Raw genomic sequence first — 18,884 nt, forward strand, 5'->3', positions numbered from 1 at the left:
ATTAAATTTCATAACTCAATCTTTTGATGAAAAAACAAACTTTTCTGATGAATGCCAGTCTTCTACAATTATTTAGATGCTTAAACCCTCACCTTTCTTACAATCGACTGCAAGCTCACAAACAGATCTGTCTCCATTCAGGCAACAAACGAAGGCAGAACCAAGTCACTATAACTTACATGTTTTTCTTTTTTTCAATATCTTTTTTACTCAGATGTACATCATAGATTAGAGAAGATCTCTAAATCACTACTTCTGTTTCATCACAACTTAAAAGTGTTGATTTCCATGCAGTTAATAGGATCAAAAAATTATATAATTCGTTTTATCCTCTTCACAATCTAATTTAACGCCTTACAGCATACAGTTTAAAATGAGTCTAAAGAATTAGCTGTCATTTCCAGAATCAAAAGCCTCTAATTGATGTCCGTTAATGTCCTGACAACCACTTTCTTATGCTTCAGGCTATGTGGATTCTGCAATAGAAAGATCTATAATTTCCTGTGATAACTTTTGAATTGCCTGACGTCAGCTTGAATGGGCTCAATGAGGAAGAGCTAGACCTTTCCTGTAAATTGATATTTGAACAAATATCCATATGGGACTAAATGTTATGATCCAACTGTCAAAATGCTGCGACCGATGTTTAAAAACACTGCAGACATAATATGAAGGATGCAAAACAATGATCTCAGACAAAACAGTCACAATTATACTGATACTAATCATGGTATAGCCTACACATGGCACGGCTCAAGACAAAGCCACAGATTGAATGGCTGGATTGAGTACATGCAAGTCTACAATTTTTACCTGTCTTAAGAGGTATACTGTCAGACCCCATTAGTAATTACCCATGCTCATAGGAGAAAAAGAAAAGAAAGAAAAAAACAGAACAGCATGCACTCTTCAGCACAATAGGCCCTCAACAAAAAAGAATAATACAGAAAAATACTGTTGCTTTGTTGTCTGAAGTGAAGGGAATCAACTAACCTATATATATATATATATATATATATATATATATATATATATATATATATATTGTTTAAAATGATGGCCAATGTGGGTCAATAGAGCATTATGTTACATTAAAAGCGGTCACAAAATGGACTGCAGAGCATTACATTTCTCAGCATGACAAATAATAATCAAATATTCACAGTACTTACCAACAAATGCACTTTTGATCACCTTAAACTAAATATAATTCAATAAATATAATATAAATCGAAAAATATCATACATTAATTGATTTTCTCAGGCAAAAAATAAATAAAACGTCACCGCCGTCAATCTATGCATGATGCTTCCTGCTGACGTCAGATGAGAACGTGTCGTCACGAGGGAACACTGCTTAAAAGTTGTGTGTCCATCGTTTCTCAACAGAGCAGGTGTGGAGTTTATCCTCGTACTGTGAGATACTGAAGACGATCTGCACCAGACCTGGCGAGAGATCTTTCCTATAAAGCAACATATTCATCACTACGGTGGACACTGCCAAGAAACTATCCTACTGTAAACAGGTAAACTTTGAACAGAATTTAAAGTAGGATAATTAAACTGATTAACTAATCATTTCATTTGCTGGATGAGTTGGTTGGTCTTTCGATGGGTTATTTTATGCGCAAATGCGCGTAGCCTACTATAAATAATACATTTTACGCGCTCATTTAAAGTAGCCTACTGTACATGCAAATTATATTTACCACTTTTATGTCAAATTTTCAAGACTCTACCACATATTGCTTTACATTTTCCTCATGTAAGTAAAGGTAAACTGTTCGTTCGTAGCCCATGGCGTTAACTGTGAACTCCTGGTGGACTCTGGCTTTGAGCGCCTGTCTCGTGCTGATGGTTCGAGCTGAATGCGGCAGAGACTGCGCGCTCTGCGTTTACCGGCTGTTCCGGCATCAGACAGAGATCGACACACTGGTGAGTTTCATTTCCATATATATTCCGACAAAAGTCTGAAACTATGTAATGACCATAGATTTTAACTAAAAGGTTCAGCTGTGTTCTCAGGCAAGAGTATTTTTCATAGAAGTCAGGTCGGGGCTAGTTGTCACACGTTGATTTCATACAATTTGTTAATTATAATATAAGTTGACATTGTGGAATGCAACCTTTTAGTTTTTTTAGCTGTTTCATAATTGTTTTACTGTTTACAAAATGGCATTCTATCGTGACGAATTAGCCTTATTGTTAGACAACATGGTGAACTGTTCAGTTCACTTCTTTTTCTTATGGCAGAAATGTTCAATAGCATTTTGCAGTCAAATACAAAAATTGACTTTCAAATCTGAACCTACATGAGAAATATTAACTGGAGTAAAATGATAAGTAGCCCTGGTCCCTCCTATATTTAAGCCTTGGCAATATTTATTTGCTATAAAAATGCTAAATGAGAAACGGAGAAAAAGCTTTTTTTGTTTTTTACTTAATATTAGGCAAGCAATGGTTGTTTGCCAGATTAAACAAGCCCTGGTGTTCTTAAATCAATTAATGTAATGTTTTTGGACTCTTAATTGCAGTTAAATAAAAAATATTATTTAAATTGATATAAAATGCAATTAGCTTTTTTTTGACACACTTAAGTACATCCTTGTAATTTTATAATTAAAAAAAGAAATATGATCAATAAGTTATGACAACATGTTTTTACATTGCTTTAACTCATCAAAATAAGTTCAGCAATTTTCAACTTTTCTGAAGTTATATAAGACTCAACTAATTTTTTTTAAGTCAGTTTAATGTAATTTAATTTGAATGACATAAACATCCAAGTTGATTGTACTTAAAGATTTAAGGCAGCAACTTTCTTTTACTGTGTTTATGTAGAATGCAATTGCTGACTAGCATTATGGTAAACTAAAATATGCTTTAATGTAATTTCTCTTGAAACTTACATGTCATATATTTAAATATATTTGTAATTACAAATTTATAACGAAGCTACAATTTATACATTTAAAAATCGATGAACTTTATTGAAATGTAATATTGAACTACAGACATAACTATAATGAATTACTGTGCATGTGCTTTTAGTATGTCAGTAAACATTAAAGCATGAAAAAAGAGATTCAAACATTATTTAAAATGTTCTTTATAGTAAAATTTTGAAATTATTACATACTTTTAATATCTTTTAAGACTTAAAAGTATACAAGAAGTCACATTCAATTCAAGTAGCCTACACTTACCTTTTTTTCACAAGGGCTATGTCACCGATAGGTGACATACATAATATGTAGATCTTCTGTAATAGATTCAGTAAAACAAATCAACTAAGCTAAAATTTAGTTTGCAATGTTTTTCAAATAATACATGACCCGTTGCAAAAATGTGACTTTGAATTTGAACAAAAGATGAACATTATACACTCTATACAGTCAAATGTCTGGTTTTATATTGTGTATTCTTATGTGAACGCAGTATACAAGCACAAGTGATATAATTTTCACTTAGAGTTAATTGTGCTGTAGCATAATATTCAAATCAAAACCAATTCAAAGCAAGTTCTTCAAGTCTAGCTATCTCTTTTTCTCTTGTGACCGGGTTTTCAGAGTGCTTCACTGAATTAACATTTTCCACCATGCAGATTGTCAGAAGTAATTATTGGCACTCTTTATTGTGCATCTGCACTGAATTCAGCAGACTGAATGTGTGTGCCCTCTGGTGGACCAAATGTTTCCTTGCATTGATCGGTCATTCATTTCTCCTCTAGACCTGCACATTAGAGTGTGAAGGGACTGTGGACTCCAGAAAACTAGAAGTCTGCAAAAACATCCTCTCAGAAGAGGATCGCCTTGCCATCGACAGCCTCAAGCAAGAGGAACCGAGCGCAGACCACCTTCTCAACAAGAAATATGGAGGCTTCATGAAGCGTTATGGGGGCTTCATGATTAAGAAAGCAGCAGAGATCGGCACGGGGGCCCAAGCAGAGAGTGACGATGCAGAGCTCATCAGTAAGAAATATGGAGGCTTTATGAAGAAGGACGAGACAGAAGGTAGAGCTGAAGACCGGCAAGTGGAGATGCTGAGAGAGATCCTCAGAATCGGTCTCGCCTCAGAGTCAGAGGAGCAGCATGATGGGGACGTGGTCAAACGCTATGGGGGCTTCATGAGGAGCGTACAGGGGAACAGTGGTCTAGGGGAGGCAGGGAGAGACCTGCAAAAGCGATACGGGGGGTTTATGCGTAGAGTGGGCAGGCCTGAATGGTTGGACACCCAGAAAAGCAATGGGTTTCTGAAACGCACTTGGGAGGACGGAGGCGAGACGGCACTGCCTGGCATGCAGAAGAGATATGGAGGATTCATGGATTAGAATTAAAACATGGACACCCATCCTAAATGACCTGTTCCTACTTTGTGTAGAGCTTGCACTGTACCAATTTCATGTGAATCCATTTTAAATGACTACTTATTTATTTTCTTTGCTGCTGAATATTCCTCCATAATGTACAATGTACATTTGTGTTTTCTGTGACTAGGTTTTGTGTTTTAAAAAGAAAAAAAGAATATTTTCACATTCTCTGTACTTACAATGGAGTCACCCATCAGAGGGGACATTTGGTAAAGACAGAGGACAATTATCTAACTATTTCTGGGTCACATCACGACGAATGAAAAGCACTTTTCACTGTGTTGCTTTGTTCTCTGAGAATCTCATCACATTAGCTAGTCTGCTTCGCTCATTGAACATAGTGAGGTTAAGTTTGCCGTGATGATTGTTGATGATTAATGCATTTCTTAACAACTTTTCAGCAGCTTTTGTTCTTGTTTAAATCAAAGCAAGATTTTTGAGCCATTAGCTGTACAGAATACAATAAATTCATCTTACTGCAGAAGTGAAATGTATCAATGAGATATTTGTTTCTTACAAATTAAGCCATTTCGCTAGTGGAAGATATTCTCCATTATTACGGTGTCACTGCCTTAATGGCCCTCTTCAGTAGCTTATTAAGACCCACATTTTCATATTTTCACCACTTACTTGACCAATAATGTCTGAGAGGCTGTACTATTTTGTGAATATGGTCAAGGCTAAAGAGCATTGCTAGCCAGTCATGATGTAAAGTTAAATTACTTATGCAGATAATTACATAAAACACTTTACTCAAGACTAAGTATTTTAGCAAGTTTTTGCTATCTTTTTATCTACTCAAAAACAGTGTCATAACTAAAGGGGGGAAAGGAAAAATGTACAAGAGCATGCATGATAGATGGATGGATGGATGGATGATGGGTATTTCTGAGGGCGTACTGATGATCCATCTCAATTACTAAAGTCGATTTTTTGAATAGTCGACTCCTGAATACTTTGATTGTTAACCAAAAACATGTTTAGATTCATTAATCATTTAATATTAATACCTGCAATAAAGCGTTTTGGAATCTGCACAACAATTGAGTTATAATGGATATGTGTTTTCACAAGGTAAAGCAATTAGAATGAATTACCTTTATGGTAATCTCTATATGAAGACGCACTCTAAAGTATAGATTGTTGATACGTATGAACTTCACCATAACCAATAGCAAATCTGAAACAAAAATAGTTCCCTTATCAAACCATTTTTTTTAAATATAGTCTTGTTCTTAGATAACACATTTGGGTTATTCCATATGAGTGTGGAGAGACATTATGTTTAAAAAGGTTTACAAAGGAAGAAATCATTTTCCACTCACCTCTTCTCTTGTTTTTAAAATAATAATAATAATAATTAAATATTCTAACCAAATTCTAGCCACTTTGCCTTTGAATTGATGAATGCACATTTGGCCTTCTCTGCATAAAGAACATTAAGATCTCAGTGAACACAACTTCTCCTGGTCCTGTTCACTAGGAGAAGATAGACATAAAATATTATTTATTTCCTTTATGACTACAGAGCTTCTCAAATCATTTGCCTTAGAAAACTGTATGGAGAATTTTGACATTTTTACATCAAAAGTTCCCACTTTGTGATTGCTGAAACTGAATTAACTTAACATTTTTTCAATGATGTTCCTAATACTTGAACAAGAAGAATATTGTATGAAAGAAGTATTTGGTTTCCAGTATCCTGGCCGTCTCTGAGAACTGTTATAAACCTCAGATATTTCAGCATCAATAGGCATGATCAGTTAGAGGGGCAGAAGAAATAGTACAGGAACTAATAGGCTAAATGAAACCAGCCAGTCAGATATTTAAGCCAAAGGTCTATTGTAGATTTTTATTTTGATATATCTGATTTAAACCATGTAAATGAGGAGAAACTGCTTCCATTGACCTATGCATCCAGCAAAGCAAGGCTGTTAAAACAATTTTTTTATGACTTTTAAGGCTGTTAATACTGAGTCTTGGGGAAATCGTCTAAATGCAAATCAGGAAAATCCCCTCTCATAATAAAAGCTACTGGAGTAAATTTCAAATTAAAGCAACACTTTTTTTTTACAAGGTTTGGAAAAGAATAAGGGGTTAGAGTTATTAAAGCCATAAATATTACAGGTAACGTTACATAAAATAACAATAGCCACCCCGGGCTGAACAAGTTATTATCCCTGTAAAGAAAAGTGATTAAAAATGTTACCATTAAAATTGAAGTACAACTCCAACAGACTGGGTAGACCCATGGAAAATAAACCTTTACCTTCCCATTGCGACTTTATAACACGCAATTCTGACTTTATTTCTCGCAGTTGCGAGTTATTTATATCTAGCAATTATGACTTTATAACACGCAATTTCTCGCAATTCTGGGAAAAAATTATTGCGAGATAAAAACTCAGAATTCTGAGATAAAAAGTCGCAATTACCCTTTTTTTAAATTCTGTGGCGGAAAATATATATTTTTTATTCTTCCATACAAAGGTGTCAACTAACAAGACATTAAAATGTTACCATATTAAATGAAAAAAACATATATATTTTTTTACAATAGTAAAAATATTACATTTTGAGTTAAGACATATGAAAACACAAACCAAAACATTCTCACCTGTGAAAGGTTATCCCATATCTTCGGGGATTTCAATATCGGTGCTTTCACAACATCTAACTGTGAGTGAGTGGGACTCGCTGACCGTTGCAAGATGGCGGGCGAGATGACGTGAAGCGGCGGAATGTGGGGAGTCCAACCATCTATGAGTCCAACTGGTCTAGCAAAAGTTTGCACAACTCCCACAAATCAGTGCAGTCAGCTGAGTCACGTGACCGAGGTGTTTCTCACTTAACCCGTCCCTTCACCCTGGACCGACTTCTTTCAAACAGGTAAACTCCAGTTAACCTGCCGTACTGGTTAAGTAGTGTGTCTGTAGTCTCTCCACTAGGTCGAAGAGCAGGAGTGGGTTGTAACGTCATTCTTCTGCGCGAGCTCTCGTCGTTTGTGGTTCATGTTCATATTCATTTGAAGAACAAATATTTATTTACCGACTGCCACCTGACGACTCTTCATCCGGGGACTTTGTATCTCGCACAGTAAGGTAAATCATGTTACATTCTCTAACAAGACCTTCTTCAGGCTTATATTTGCTATCTACAAACTTAAATTCTTAGAGACAGACAGGAACATAAAGTACTAGTTTACTTTTCATTCAATGTGTTTCTCGCTACACTGGTTTTCTGCAGTGCTTGTATAAGCCTGTCTTAGTCACACAGTGATTCATTGTTTTTTTTGTCATGATATTCATAAGGTCTTCTGAACCTCTCAAAATGAACTTCCTCTTGGAGACTCTTCAGTTGATTGTGTTAACCATCTACTACCACCTGGAATTCCTCATACAACTCTTCGTCCCTCAGAAAAAGAAAGATGTGTCTGGAGAGATTGTGCTCATCACTGGGGCAGGCTGTGGCATTGGCAGACTGATGGCCCTTGAGTTTGCCCCACTCGACGTCTCACTGGTGCTGTGGGACATTAATGTGGATGGTTTGAAAGAAACCGCAAAGCAGGTTAAAGAAAAAGGAGCGTCAAGGGTACATTACTATCAGTGTGACTGCGGTGATCGAGATGTTGTCTACAGAGTGGCAGATCAGGTAATCCAAGTTCAAACCGGCTCTTGTGAGCTGTTTTCCTGGAATGGAGGGTATTTAATTCAAAACCGTAAGTGGTCTGAGTACATAGTTGGAGTTAAATACTGTAGACAATTGATTTTTTCTAACATTATTACGCATTATCTAAGGTATTGCAACGCACCTCTGCATCCCTTTTAAATGTCCTTATAACTGCACTTGAAAGACTTGATTCTGATTGATCAGTCCTGTGACATTCTGCATTCCTTTATTTTTTGCCTAATGAGTGCTAAACTATATATTGGACCATTGTCCCTGGTAACCAATACTTGATTCTGAATGGTCAATCGTGACATTCTGTAACTTGTCATATATTATTGTGTCATGACCGCTAAACTATTGGACCATAGAGTGATGCAGTACTGACGTCACTTTGTAGGCCAACCGGCTTTTAGCATCATGCTAGTTCCCATGAGAAAACCCCAATAGGATTTCCCCATAGACCTTTGGATTATCACTAAAAACAAGCTCTGTGATCAGAAAAAGTTTATGATACTTGCACGTTTTGTCCATCAAGATAATTAAAAAAGCTAAAGGTAGGTAGGCTCCGGGAAGGGAGGACCTGCTAAAATGCTAACTCACTTCCACGTTTTGTGTGTGATGTCATTCCTGCAGCTCTGTTGTCTCTGGCAACCAATACTTGATTTTGATTGGTCAGTCAGGACAGGACCTTGGCGACTTATTACATTACATATAACTTTTAATAAATGGTTCATTTCAGATCTTAATCTAACTGTCCAGAATCTTTTACTCATATTTGTTATTTGTTGACTTCTAGGTAAAAAGTGAAATCGGCGATGTCACCATACTAATAAACAATGCTGGAATAGTCAGTGGTAATAAGTTCATGGACACTCCTGATGCAATTGTTGAGAAGACACTCAGAGTTAATGCAATGTCCCACTTTTGGGTAAGATTGTTATATTTCTTTTTTTCCCCAAAATTTTATATGGCACTTTGTTTGTTTTTTAAGCCACTTTTTTGTATAAATGTCCATTTGTGGTTATGCCTCTGTTTTAGACATATAAAGCATTTCTGCCCGCCATGACAGAAAAGAACCATGGACATCTGGTCTGTGTTGCTAGTTCTGCAGGCTTGATAGGTGTTAATGGACTGGCAGGTAAAGCATTCACTATGTCCTCTTATCTCTTACACAACTGCTTTCTCACCAGAGGTTCTTTTGGAAAACTAACAAAGTCCTTCAGGGCTTTAAGTCTTTCAAATAACATGTTTGGCAAGAAATTAATGTTGTTGTTGTTGTTTAAGTTTGTCAGCAGACATGAAGGAACACACATTTTTAATACACAACTTGTAGATCACAGTCTCAGTGTGGTTTTATTCCCACTGGTGTGTGTTAAATAAAAGTGTAGACTTTAACAGGAAACGGATATCTGAGATAATGTTGTGAATTCCTGTGACTTCTGGACTTCAGATTTGAATGAGCTGGTTTCTGAAATGCCTAAAACTGGTTTACCTTGCAGTGTCACTACCACGTTTGTACAAATGTCTCCTAACTTGCCCATCTTTTTCACACAGATTATTGCGCAAGCAAGTTTGCTGCTGTGGGTTTTGCCGAGTCCGTGGCATATGAGATGATATCTGCGGGGAAGGATGGAGTCAAAACCACAATCGTCTGCCCATACCTCATCAACACAGGCCTGTTTGATGGCTGCAATACAAAGTAAGTTAGCAGAGACACACTGTAAAAAAATATTATTGGTTTAACCTAAAGTAAGTTACCTGGTTGCCTTAATTTAGTTAATTGAAATAAAAAATTTGAGTTAATACAATGAAGGAGATTGGTTTAATAAATAGAAACTCAAAAAATTGTTATTTGAACTCAATTAATTATATAGGTTGATTTTACAAAAGATAAAAAGTTGTGATATCCAATCACAAAAGTAATTTTTTTACAGTGCACTTCATCCCCAAACACATTTTTAATTTAAAGCTGCAGCATTTGAACGGGGAACTGAAGACGTAATTTAAAGAAAAACACCTACTTTTTAGATAATGATCAATCTCTCAATATTGCTTCACTCTCAAATTGTCGAAAGGATATAATTTCAGGGCTATTCTATCTCACATTTTCCAATTAGCCATAATCAGAATCTCTGTAGGCAGGATTTTGCACACTGCTTTGTAAATGTATACAATCAAGAGACACAGTCTTTGACTGTGCTTCATGGAGCTTGACAAATAAAGCACTGTTGACACAAACGCAACTTAAATTACTATGATCAGACTTTCCCAGGGAAATAATGTTTGTCACTAAATGGTTTATTTCAACTTTTTTAACTCTTTCTTAGCCATTGATGAGATTTTTTTTTTATCATTTATGACTCAACGCTTCCCTGTCATGAACAAGTTTTTCCAGCATTCTATGTTTTCACTGTTACTGGTCTTTTGAAATAGTACACAGCATCTCCGGCTCAAAAAATAAGTGAAGAAAAAGGTCGGTGTAAACCAGAAAAAGCTAATAGAATTTGTTTAGAAACAAGTAAGGTTACGTGATTCCCAAACTTTCAATATCATATATCAAAACTGGCTAATGGAACAGAGTAAAAAAATTCTAGCCCACGAAGAGTTAAAGGATTAGTTCACTTTAAAAAAAACTTTTGCTGATAATTTACTCACTCCCATGTCATCCAAGATGTCTGTGTCTTTCTTTCTTTTTTTCTTTTTTTTGATGAAAACATTCCAGGAATTTTCTCCATATAATGCACTTCAATGGGACCCAAACGGTTCAAGGTCCAAATGACAGTTTCCGTGCAGCTTCAAAGGGCTTTAAACAATACCAGACGATGAATAAGAGTCTTATCTTGCGAAACGATCGGTCATTTCAAAAATAAATAAAAGTTTAAGTTTTATAAGCACAAATGCTCGCCTTGCTCTGTGACGCGCGTTCGTGACTGCACGAAATACGCAATTACGTTGAAAAGGTCACGCTTGACGTAAGCGGAAGTACCGAGTCAGTGTTTACAAATGTATACTTTTAGCCTTTTAATATTAAAACACCAAGGATACGCACACGAAATGGGCATTTTAAACGGTATACTGACCTAAAGACATTTGAATATGTGTATATGGTCCTCCTTCCTCACATTTGTAAACACTGAAGCGTGACCTTTTCAACGTAATTGCGTATTACGTGCCGTCACTAACGTGTATCACAGAACAGAGCAAGGCGAGCATTTGTGCTTATAAAACTTAAACTTTTTTATTTATTTTTGAAATATTTTTGAAACCGATTGTTTCGTTAGATAAGACTCTTATTCGTCGTCTGGTATCGTTTAAAGCCCTTTGAAGCTGCACTGAAACTGTCATTTGGACCTTGAACTGTTTGGGTCCCATTGAAGTCCATTATATGGAGAAAATTCCTGGAATGTTTTCATCAACAACCTTAATTTCTTTTCGACTGAAGAAAGAAAGACATGGACATCTTGGATGACATGGGGGTGAGGAAATTATCAGCGAAAGTTTTTTTTAAAGTGAACTAATCCTTTAACAACAAGCTTTCATGGTATTGATGGACTTGATCTACTCCCATCTATGTTTTGTAGGGGTGTAACAATATATCGTGTCACAATACAAAAATGCAACAGTATGTATCGTTGATAGTGCAATCTGTATTGTTAGGTTTGGTGTCAGTAATACATTCAAGTACTTTATTACTTGGCTTTGTTGAATTCTAATGTAGAATGTGGTCTGTTATGTAAGGGTTAATGCCCGACGAGGTGTCCATTGTCAGGTATTAATGGGCGACGGCGAGGCGTACCTTCGTGCCTCCGCCGAAGTCCATTAATACCTAGACAATGGACACCATGAAGGACATTAACCCGCTTATACAATGGTCACTTGCCAAATAACATTTTTAAAACATTAGGTTATATTTTAATTAGTTTTACAATCGAAATCTAAAGTTTTTACAAACAATGACTTGGATTCCCTGGTTTTGCCTGATGGTTTATTTAGCAACCGGAGATATTTATAGTCCGCTCAGCGGTGTTATCTCCTTGTGTCGTTTCTCCGTTTTATTTACAATTTTTCGCTCATTGTTGTATTAGTAGGCTATGTATAATGGCTAACTAGATGTTTTTTTGATACAATAAATTGTAAATGGATACTTTGACTGCCTGTTGCTATGGTTACTCACAGCTGATGTAGCCAGCGCATTTATTTATTAATTTCAAACGGTAAACGGTCAGTTTCACCAGAACTCCTTTACTAGGTGTCCTCTATCACTTTTTAATGGACTCCCTGCAGCCAATCAAGATCAAGAGTATTCACCCAGACCATGGTATAATTCTTGATAACAGACCGCTGCTAAGTATAACACACTGTTTCCATGAAAAACAGAGCATTGCCATAGACACAGTTATGTTCACTCTGGAGCAATACAATCGTTTTTAAATCAATAAACTCCTTTTTAAATCAATATTTTGTGTCAAATTGATTTATTTGGTAGGTAGCCATGTAAGAAGCGGGATAATGTAGAGCGAGGCGGTTGTTATAGCGAATACAACCCCTTCAGGCTGATTCAAGACCCCTCCTCTGTATCTTATAATCCAACAGTGTACAAAACAATAGTCACAAAATGGCAGCAGCTGCGTTTGTATGAAACAAGAAGAGCGAGTATACGATACTGAATGGCATAATTAAATAACTGTACACAAAATATTGATTCGACTGAGTTTTAATAATTTATTAGCTCACCAGATGCAAAACTTCCACGAAGAAAAACAGCTCCAAGCAATGTATAGCGCTGCTGACTTCAGTAACCCGGATGAGCCTGCGTTATCTGTTTTGAGAGGTTGTTATCTGGGATCATTTACCGCTGGATGGTGCGATTGACCAATCAGAATCAAGTATTCCACAGAGCCATATAATAATGCAATGGGGGGATTTTTTGGGTCCTGGAAATGCAAAATGTCTTGTTACCAGTAAAAAGTGGCCTGTTATTTTTATATATATATATATATATACTAATCATATTCGTCTAAAATAATTCTTTATTTTCAGCTTCATAATCATGAACATTTTTATTCTGGTGTCACTTTTGTCCTGTGCATTGGGTTACCAGCACCAAGTCATTTCATTTACACCGGCAATGTAATACCAAATTTAGCATTTTAATCAACAGTGCATTTTTTTTGTTGTTAAAATTTTACCATATGTCTTGGAGTATCGCAATAATATCCTATAGTGAGTTCAGTATCGTGATATGTATCGAATCGTGACATGAGGGTATCGTTACACCCCTAATGTTTTGATTATTGCCTAAAGACTATAGGTGACTAAACAAGACTAAAACATGGTTTTCTCAGTTTTTTGTTCGAAACCCACATTCAAGTTCCCCTATTATGGAAACTGGCCGTGTGTAATACAGCTGTTTGTAAATGTTTTTTGTTCGAAACCCACATTCAAGTTCCCCTATTGTGGAAACTGGCCGTGTGTAATACAGCTGTTTGTAAATGTAAAAGGTCTGCAAAGTTTCAAAGATCAAAATGCACAACAAATAAAGTTATTGTCTTCTAAAAAATATTCGATTCTAAACTGCCGAAATAAGTCGTCAGTAATTCCAGTCTTTCTTCCTGCTCAAACCTGCATATGTTTGTAACAAATTTGCATAATGCCAGCCTATGGTCTTCATTGGCTGCCCGTGAACAATGTCTACTTTTAGCCTCAAACACTGTAAACAGCTGAGACTGGATGAGTTTGGTTCGTTGTTGACGTGTTGAGGGCGCTGTTTTTGTTTTGTTGTTTAACAGCAATGATAAAAAATGCTCTAGGGTTTATAGCCCTCAGCATGGTCCTTTGCCTAAGGGCTGGGGCTACTTTGTCTGAATAGTTCCACTGTCTGTCATCTGGTGCTGTTTGGAAACTAGCATTGCATGTAGCGCGTTTTGTATTTGTTGCGACACGTAACAAGTATGTGTGAGAGTGAAAGAGACTTTAAGGCTATAGATTTTCCTCTTAACATGAATGTAAAATGTACTTAAATATCCTATTTTAAGTATATCCGATCTTAAAGATCCTATTTTAAGTACCCAAGCATGCAGTCATTTTGGGTTCATCCGTTTGTATAAAAAATAGCCGTTTAAATCAAAGCATGTGCCTTGTGTGCAGGTGGCCCCGACTGCTGCCCATATTGGAGCCAGACTATGTTGCCAAGAGGATTGTCGGTGCCATTCTGACAGACCAAGTTTACCTTCTACTTCCAAGGACCTTATACTTATTAAGGGCTTTAAAAGGGTAAGTTAGTTTCATATGCTTATCTCAAACTTCTCCAGGTAAAAACATGTCCTCGTGTTTAGAATGTTTATCTGTAACAGTTTTTCTATCTGTAAAAATGTTTCATATTTTTAATGCTTTGTAGTACATCTTATCTTTCCAGCATACCCTTCTGTTTTTTCCAGCTTCAAATAGAAGTTAAAAAGCCTTTCTATGCAACTGAATTATATAATGCTTGCAGACTGCAAGCATTATATAATTGTTCTTATATGAACATAACGGCCGCTTCTCAATTGAAAGGCTGTATCCTAGTGAGGCCCTTCCTAGTCTAGTCCTTTTGGAGAGTCTTCCTCCGCATTAAACGCTAGAATGAGTCGGTCTTGTAAGTGCGCATGGCAATGAAATCAATGTATCTGCCCTTATGGTCAAATTCTATTAATTATAATTTGAAAAATACTTTATATTAAAATCATTTATATCAACTGCCTTTCTATTAATGCAGTACTGGTAATTACAACTGTCTGTGGTCTCAGTTTACACCAAAACAAAAGAAAACAATGCCTTATTCTCAAAAATATATATTTTTTGTCTTGCATTACATAGTGAAATTTGACAAGCTCAGTGCTGATACATTTTCTGCTAATTCTTTTTTTGTGAATTGGATTGTGTGCAAAGGATTGTGGGTGATTGAAGGATGCAAAGGATATATTTGATGCATCCTTCAAAACAGGTTGACTGAAGGGCATAAAATAAATTGTGGCCTGTCCCAAATGGCACACCTCAAATGCACTTACGGCTTGTGGACTTACAATGGGTGTCATTTGGGGCAGGGCCTGAGGATTGATTTAATTTGATTTGATTTGGATTGATTTGGGGCAGGGCCTGAGGATTGATTTAATTTGATTTGATTAGGATTGATTTGGGGCAGGGCCTGAGGCTCCTTTGACGGAGCTTGATGACGTAGCAGCCGAGATATGCAACCTTACTGGGACGCAGCCTTCTGTTTGAGAAGCACCCAATGACTGTTGTCCAAACCTACTGTGGTCCAAAAACCCATTAAATTGATCAAAAGAGACAGTAAACGCATTTATAATGTTAAAAAAAGATTTCTATTACAAATAAATGCTGTTTAAATGTATCCTGGTTTCCACTGGATTATTAAGCAGCACAACTGCTTTCATTGTTGATAATAACAAGAAAGCAAGAGCAGCAAATCATCATATCATATTATAATGCTTTGTGAAGGATCATGTGACACTAAAGACTTGAGTAATGATGCTGAAAATTCAGCTTTGCCATCACAGAAATAAATTACATTTTAAAACATATTCAAATAGAAAGGGTTATTTGAAATTTATATTTCACAATATTACTTTTTTACTTTATTTTTTATAAACTAAATGCAACCTTGGTGAGCAGAAGAGACTTATTTAAAAAAAAGTCTTACCTCCAGACTCTCTAGTGTGCATATGTGTACATAGTTTACAACTTTTGGATTTGTTTTTTCTTGGGTTATATGTTGCAGACAAAGAAAACCTTTTCTAGACTTGTATACACAACGTAACAGTCACATTTACATGGCAGCAGTAGAACATCTGAATACACATACTGAACTAGTGGCCCTTGTGTAAATGGAAATACACATTTAATTGGTCCTTACACTGACAGGCTTGATCCACACAGTGGATGGAAACAGAAAAGCTCTGCAGAAAGTTAAACCCATACATTTTCTGTTGTCTGTGGAGTGAGTCAGGGATGTGACATGAATAATTTCACTATAGACTGTTGATGGCAAAGGAAATCTGCTGCAGTAAAGAGGGATCCAGTGGGTTTGAGGGAAGTATCTGGAGTGAACTAAAGGTCTAAGAGTTTAGCCTTAAGCAATGCCAGAGAACAATACTGTTTCTCAAACAATGACCTCATAGGACAGGGTTGTGTGCGTGCGTGATTTACTCGTCTCCCCGGGGACATTAAGACCGAATGAATGACAGGAACACTGTGATTCATTGCTCCTGTGCTGACTTCACCTTTGCTGGGGTGGAAATGACATCTTGTTGTTTATGAACTTAAATTTAATTATGCACATTGCTGTGGTTACGAGACTGTATTAGTCTGCTTATTTCATATTAATGATTAAGAACGTCGTATTTAAGGAGAAACTCACAGTTTGTTTCACAGCTGCAACCAGTCTCGCAAGTTGTATCAGTTGTAGGTGAAATATTTTGCAGCTGTACTAGTGTCTGTATTTCATAACAGATTTAACCCGGCCATGGCTTGAAAACAGAGGAACCTTAAGAAGCTCTTTCTTATGCAGCTGTGACAATTACTGATGCTAACTCGGAAGATAAAGCAACACCTGTTTGTGTGGGCTGTGAGACAGACTTCAGTGCATAAAATTGGCCAATTAATTGCAATCTGTGTTTGGTATTTAATGTGTTTTGGACAGTAGAGTCATAATTATCAAAGCTGCAGTATTTGAAAGGGAAGAGGCATTCTTTATTATTTTAATGCTCCCTTTCCTTTTTTACAGAAACATGTATAACCGATCTGATTCACTTAAATCATCAAATGTATTATTCCAGCATGATGATGAATGTTGAATCTCAGTGCATTAGGTGTGAATGATCTCATTTCCAGGCCTGGTCATTATTTTCAGTCCTGAAAATTGGCCTTTTTCTGGGCACCTTGCTCCAATTTGAAATAATTTCTCTCTTTGTGGATAGTATATCTGTATACAACAACAACAAAAAAGATTTTAACATATGTTGTAATGTGAGCTATTTGTAGTTTTAAATAAACCAAAGATGATTTGATTTCAGACTTTAGTAACTCGTGTGTTCAGACACCCATATTTGTGCAAATTAATATAAAGCTTATATATATATATTATATTGTTTATTTTTCTTTACAGTGTCATCCCATTCAAGCAATCAGTTGTCCTGGGTATGTACTTGGGTGCCTTCAATTTCATGGATGCTTTCAGAGGACGGGAAAAGAAGAGAGACTAAATGTAATTAAACGAATTTCCTTAAATTTTGATGCTCTGTATATTAACACTCATGATTTTTCATTATTTGTAGCTACCTCTGCCAAACAGTTATTTCATTATATCATAAAATCTCATTACATACTGTTTTGATATTGGGGAAGAGGTTGTTTTTTTTTTTTTACTGAAAATGTTTTTTTCTTTCTTTCTTTTTTTTTTATTACAATGTTAGACATAGTTATGATATAAGGTTGGCCTAATTTCAAAAGCAAGATATATATGGTAATACCAGTAACAACAATGTCAGATGTAGGCCTACTTGTGCTATAGTGGTACACATGACTGAATAAGTGTGAAATATTTACATTTTATTTATTGTGTTTACCCCTGTTTGTGCCAGAAATTGTTCTGTAAGTTCTTTTTTTTCTTTTTCTTTTTTTCTTAAGCGGCCAATAATAACAGCGTGCCGATTTAGTTTAATAATAATAATTTAATTATGCTTCTGGAACGGTTTTGTTTGAGCTTTGATAAGACTACTTTGAGGCTTGCAAAATGACCAGCTCTCCTTTTTAATGGATAGGATCCTAGATTTGCATACATATGGCACCATCTAGTGTTGTTAAGTATTGTTTGTGATATTATAACTGCTTCTCAAAGAGAAAACTGTTTTTCTTACAGGAACTTTAGACAAACAAGCATGGCATTAATGTGAGATGGTGTAGGTCTGTCTGCAAACCTTTTAACCATGTGTTTGTAATAAATAAACTCAACTGGCTCTGAATTGTTTCGGCCCTATAAATAGCTCTAATGCCAAGACAAAAATACACAGAATTTACCTTTAAATATACCATATTAAATAAAATTTTACATCCTGAGCTGTTACATAGAGAAGACATAGTAGCATTTTTATGCAGCTTTCAATTTGCAATCCTGCAGTAATGTGAGACAGGGAACGGACAACCCAATTGAAAATGCCATGTCTAAGGCACAGATCACCTTTTACCAGCTGCTTAAAGTGATTGACATGTCTCAGGTTTGGCCCTTTATGACCTTCCACACAAAGGAGAGCAGAGATTTGATTCGGTTGCTAAGGTTGCATTTGAGATTTTGGATAGAGGGTAGAAAATGAGGCCTTCAGCGAGAAAGAAATAGATTTTCAATTTATTGTTTGTCATCGCAGCACCTCATTCCACAGATCATCAGATAGAAAAGATATTCAAAGTGCAGCACCAGCCCAGGAGGATATTATAATATTAGAAATGTTATAAAATCTGATTTAACCGCTGTATGCTTGTTTTGGCTTATTTCTCTCGGGATGTTTTTTTTTTTAAGTACTAATGCAGATAAATTATTAAATAAACATAATATTGGACCTGCTGGAGAATCTCTGGGAGAAAATTTGGAGGTTAAATTGAAGTACACAAAAAGATATTTGAAGCACTTTCAAAAGGGTGATGAGATTTCCCAGATGTCAGATTGAGGATAGCGCAATTGATTTTCATGTTTACAGTCTAAATTCAATTCTACACAATTTGATAATTGGCTGAAAGTGATGTTCCATGAATGGTGAAATTTATTACAACTTATGTAAGCAGTGCATAGGAGTTT

The 18,884-nt window shown here is 36.0% G+C and overlaps 2 protein-coding genes across 2 annotated transcripts; both read left to right on the plus strand.

Annotated features, from left to right (window-relative positions):
- Window positions 1–1,385: 1,385 nt before the first annotated feature.
- penka (proenkephalin a) lies at window positions 1,386–4,859 on the plus strand. Its single transcript, XM_077217186.1, has 3 exons — window positions 1,386–1,526; window positions 1,795–1,935; window positions 3,731–4,859. The coding sequence occupies exons 2-3, from the start codon at window positions 1,798–1,800 to the stop codon at window positions 4,328–4,330; spliced, it is 738 nt and encodes a 245-aa protein (XP_077073301.1). The 5' UTR covers window positions 1,386–1,526; window positions 1,795–1,797; the 3' UTR covers window positions 4,331–4,859.
- Window positions 4,860–7,159: 2,300 nt separating this feature from the next.
- sdr16c5a (short chain dehydrogenase/reductase family 16C, member 5a) lies at window positions 7,160–18,057 on the plus strand. The gene is made up of 7 exons (XM_077217240.1): window positions 7,160–7,470; window positions 7,681–8,020; window positions 8,835–8,966; window positions 9,077–9,176; window positions 9,593–9,737; window positions 14,186–14,311; window positions 17,202–18,057. The coding sequence occupies exons 2-7, from the start codon at window positions 7,700–7,702 to the stop codon at window positions 17,296–17,298; spliced, it is 921 nt and encodes a 306-aa protein (XP_077073355.1). The 5' UTR covers window positions 7,160–7,470; window positions 7,681–7,699; the 3' UTR covers window positions 17,299–18,057.
- Window positions 18,058–18,884: the final 827 nt, after the last annotated feature.

The sequence above is a fragment of the Siphateles boraxobius genome, unplaced genomic scaffold (assembly GCF_051911475.1).
Source record: "Siphateles boraxobius isolate OS27281-9 unplaced genomic scaffold, OSU_SipBor_1 1, whole genome shotgun sequence".
In the NCBI taxonomy this organism is placed as follows: domain Eukaryota; kingdom Metazoa; phylum Chordata; class Actinopteri; order Cypriniformes; family Leuciscidae; genus Siphateles; species Siphateles boraxobius.

Bases quoted from the DNA above. Each gene is read 5' to 3' on its own strand.
- sdr16c5a (XM_077217240.1), top strand. From the start codon at position 7,700: ATGAACTTCCTCTTGGAGACTCTTCAGTTGATTGTGTTAACCATCTAC. The intron at 9,177-9,592 runs GTAAAGCATTCA...TTTTTCACACAG, and splicing joins AGGTGTTAATGGACTGGCAG to ATTATTGCGCAAGCAAGTTT. The intron at 14,312-17,201 runs GTAAGTTAGTTT...TTTTCTTTACAG, and splicing joins TTATTAAGGGCTTTAAAAGG to TGTCATCCCATTCAAGCAAT.
- penka (XM_077217186.1), top strand. From the start codon at position 1,798: ATGGCGTTAACTGTGAACTCCTGGTGGACTCTGGCTTTGAGCGCCTGT. The intron at 1,936-3,730 runs GTGAGTTTCATT...TTTCTCCTCTAG, and splicing joins AGACAGAGATCGACACACTG to ACCTGCACATTAGAGTGTGA.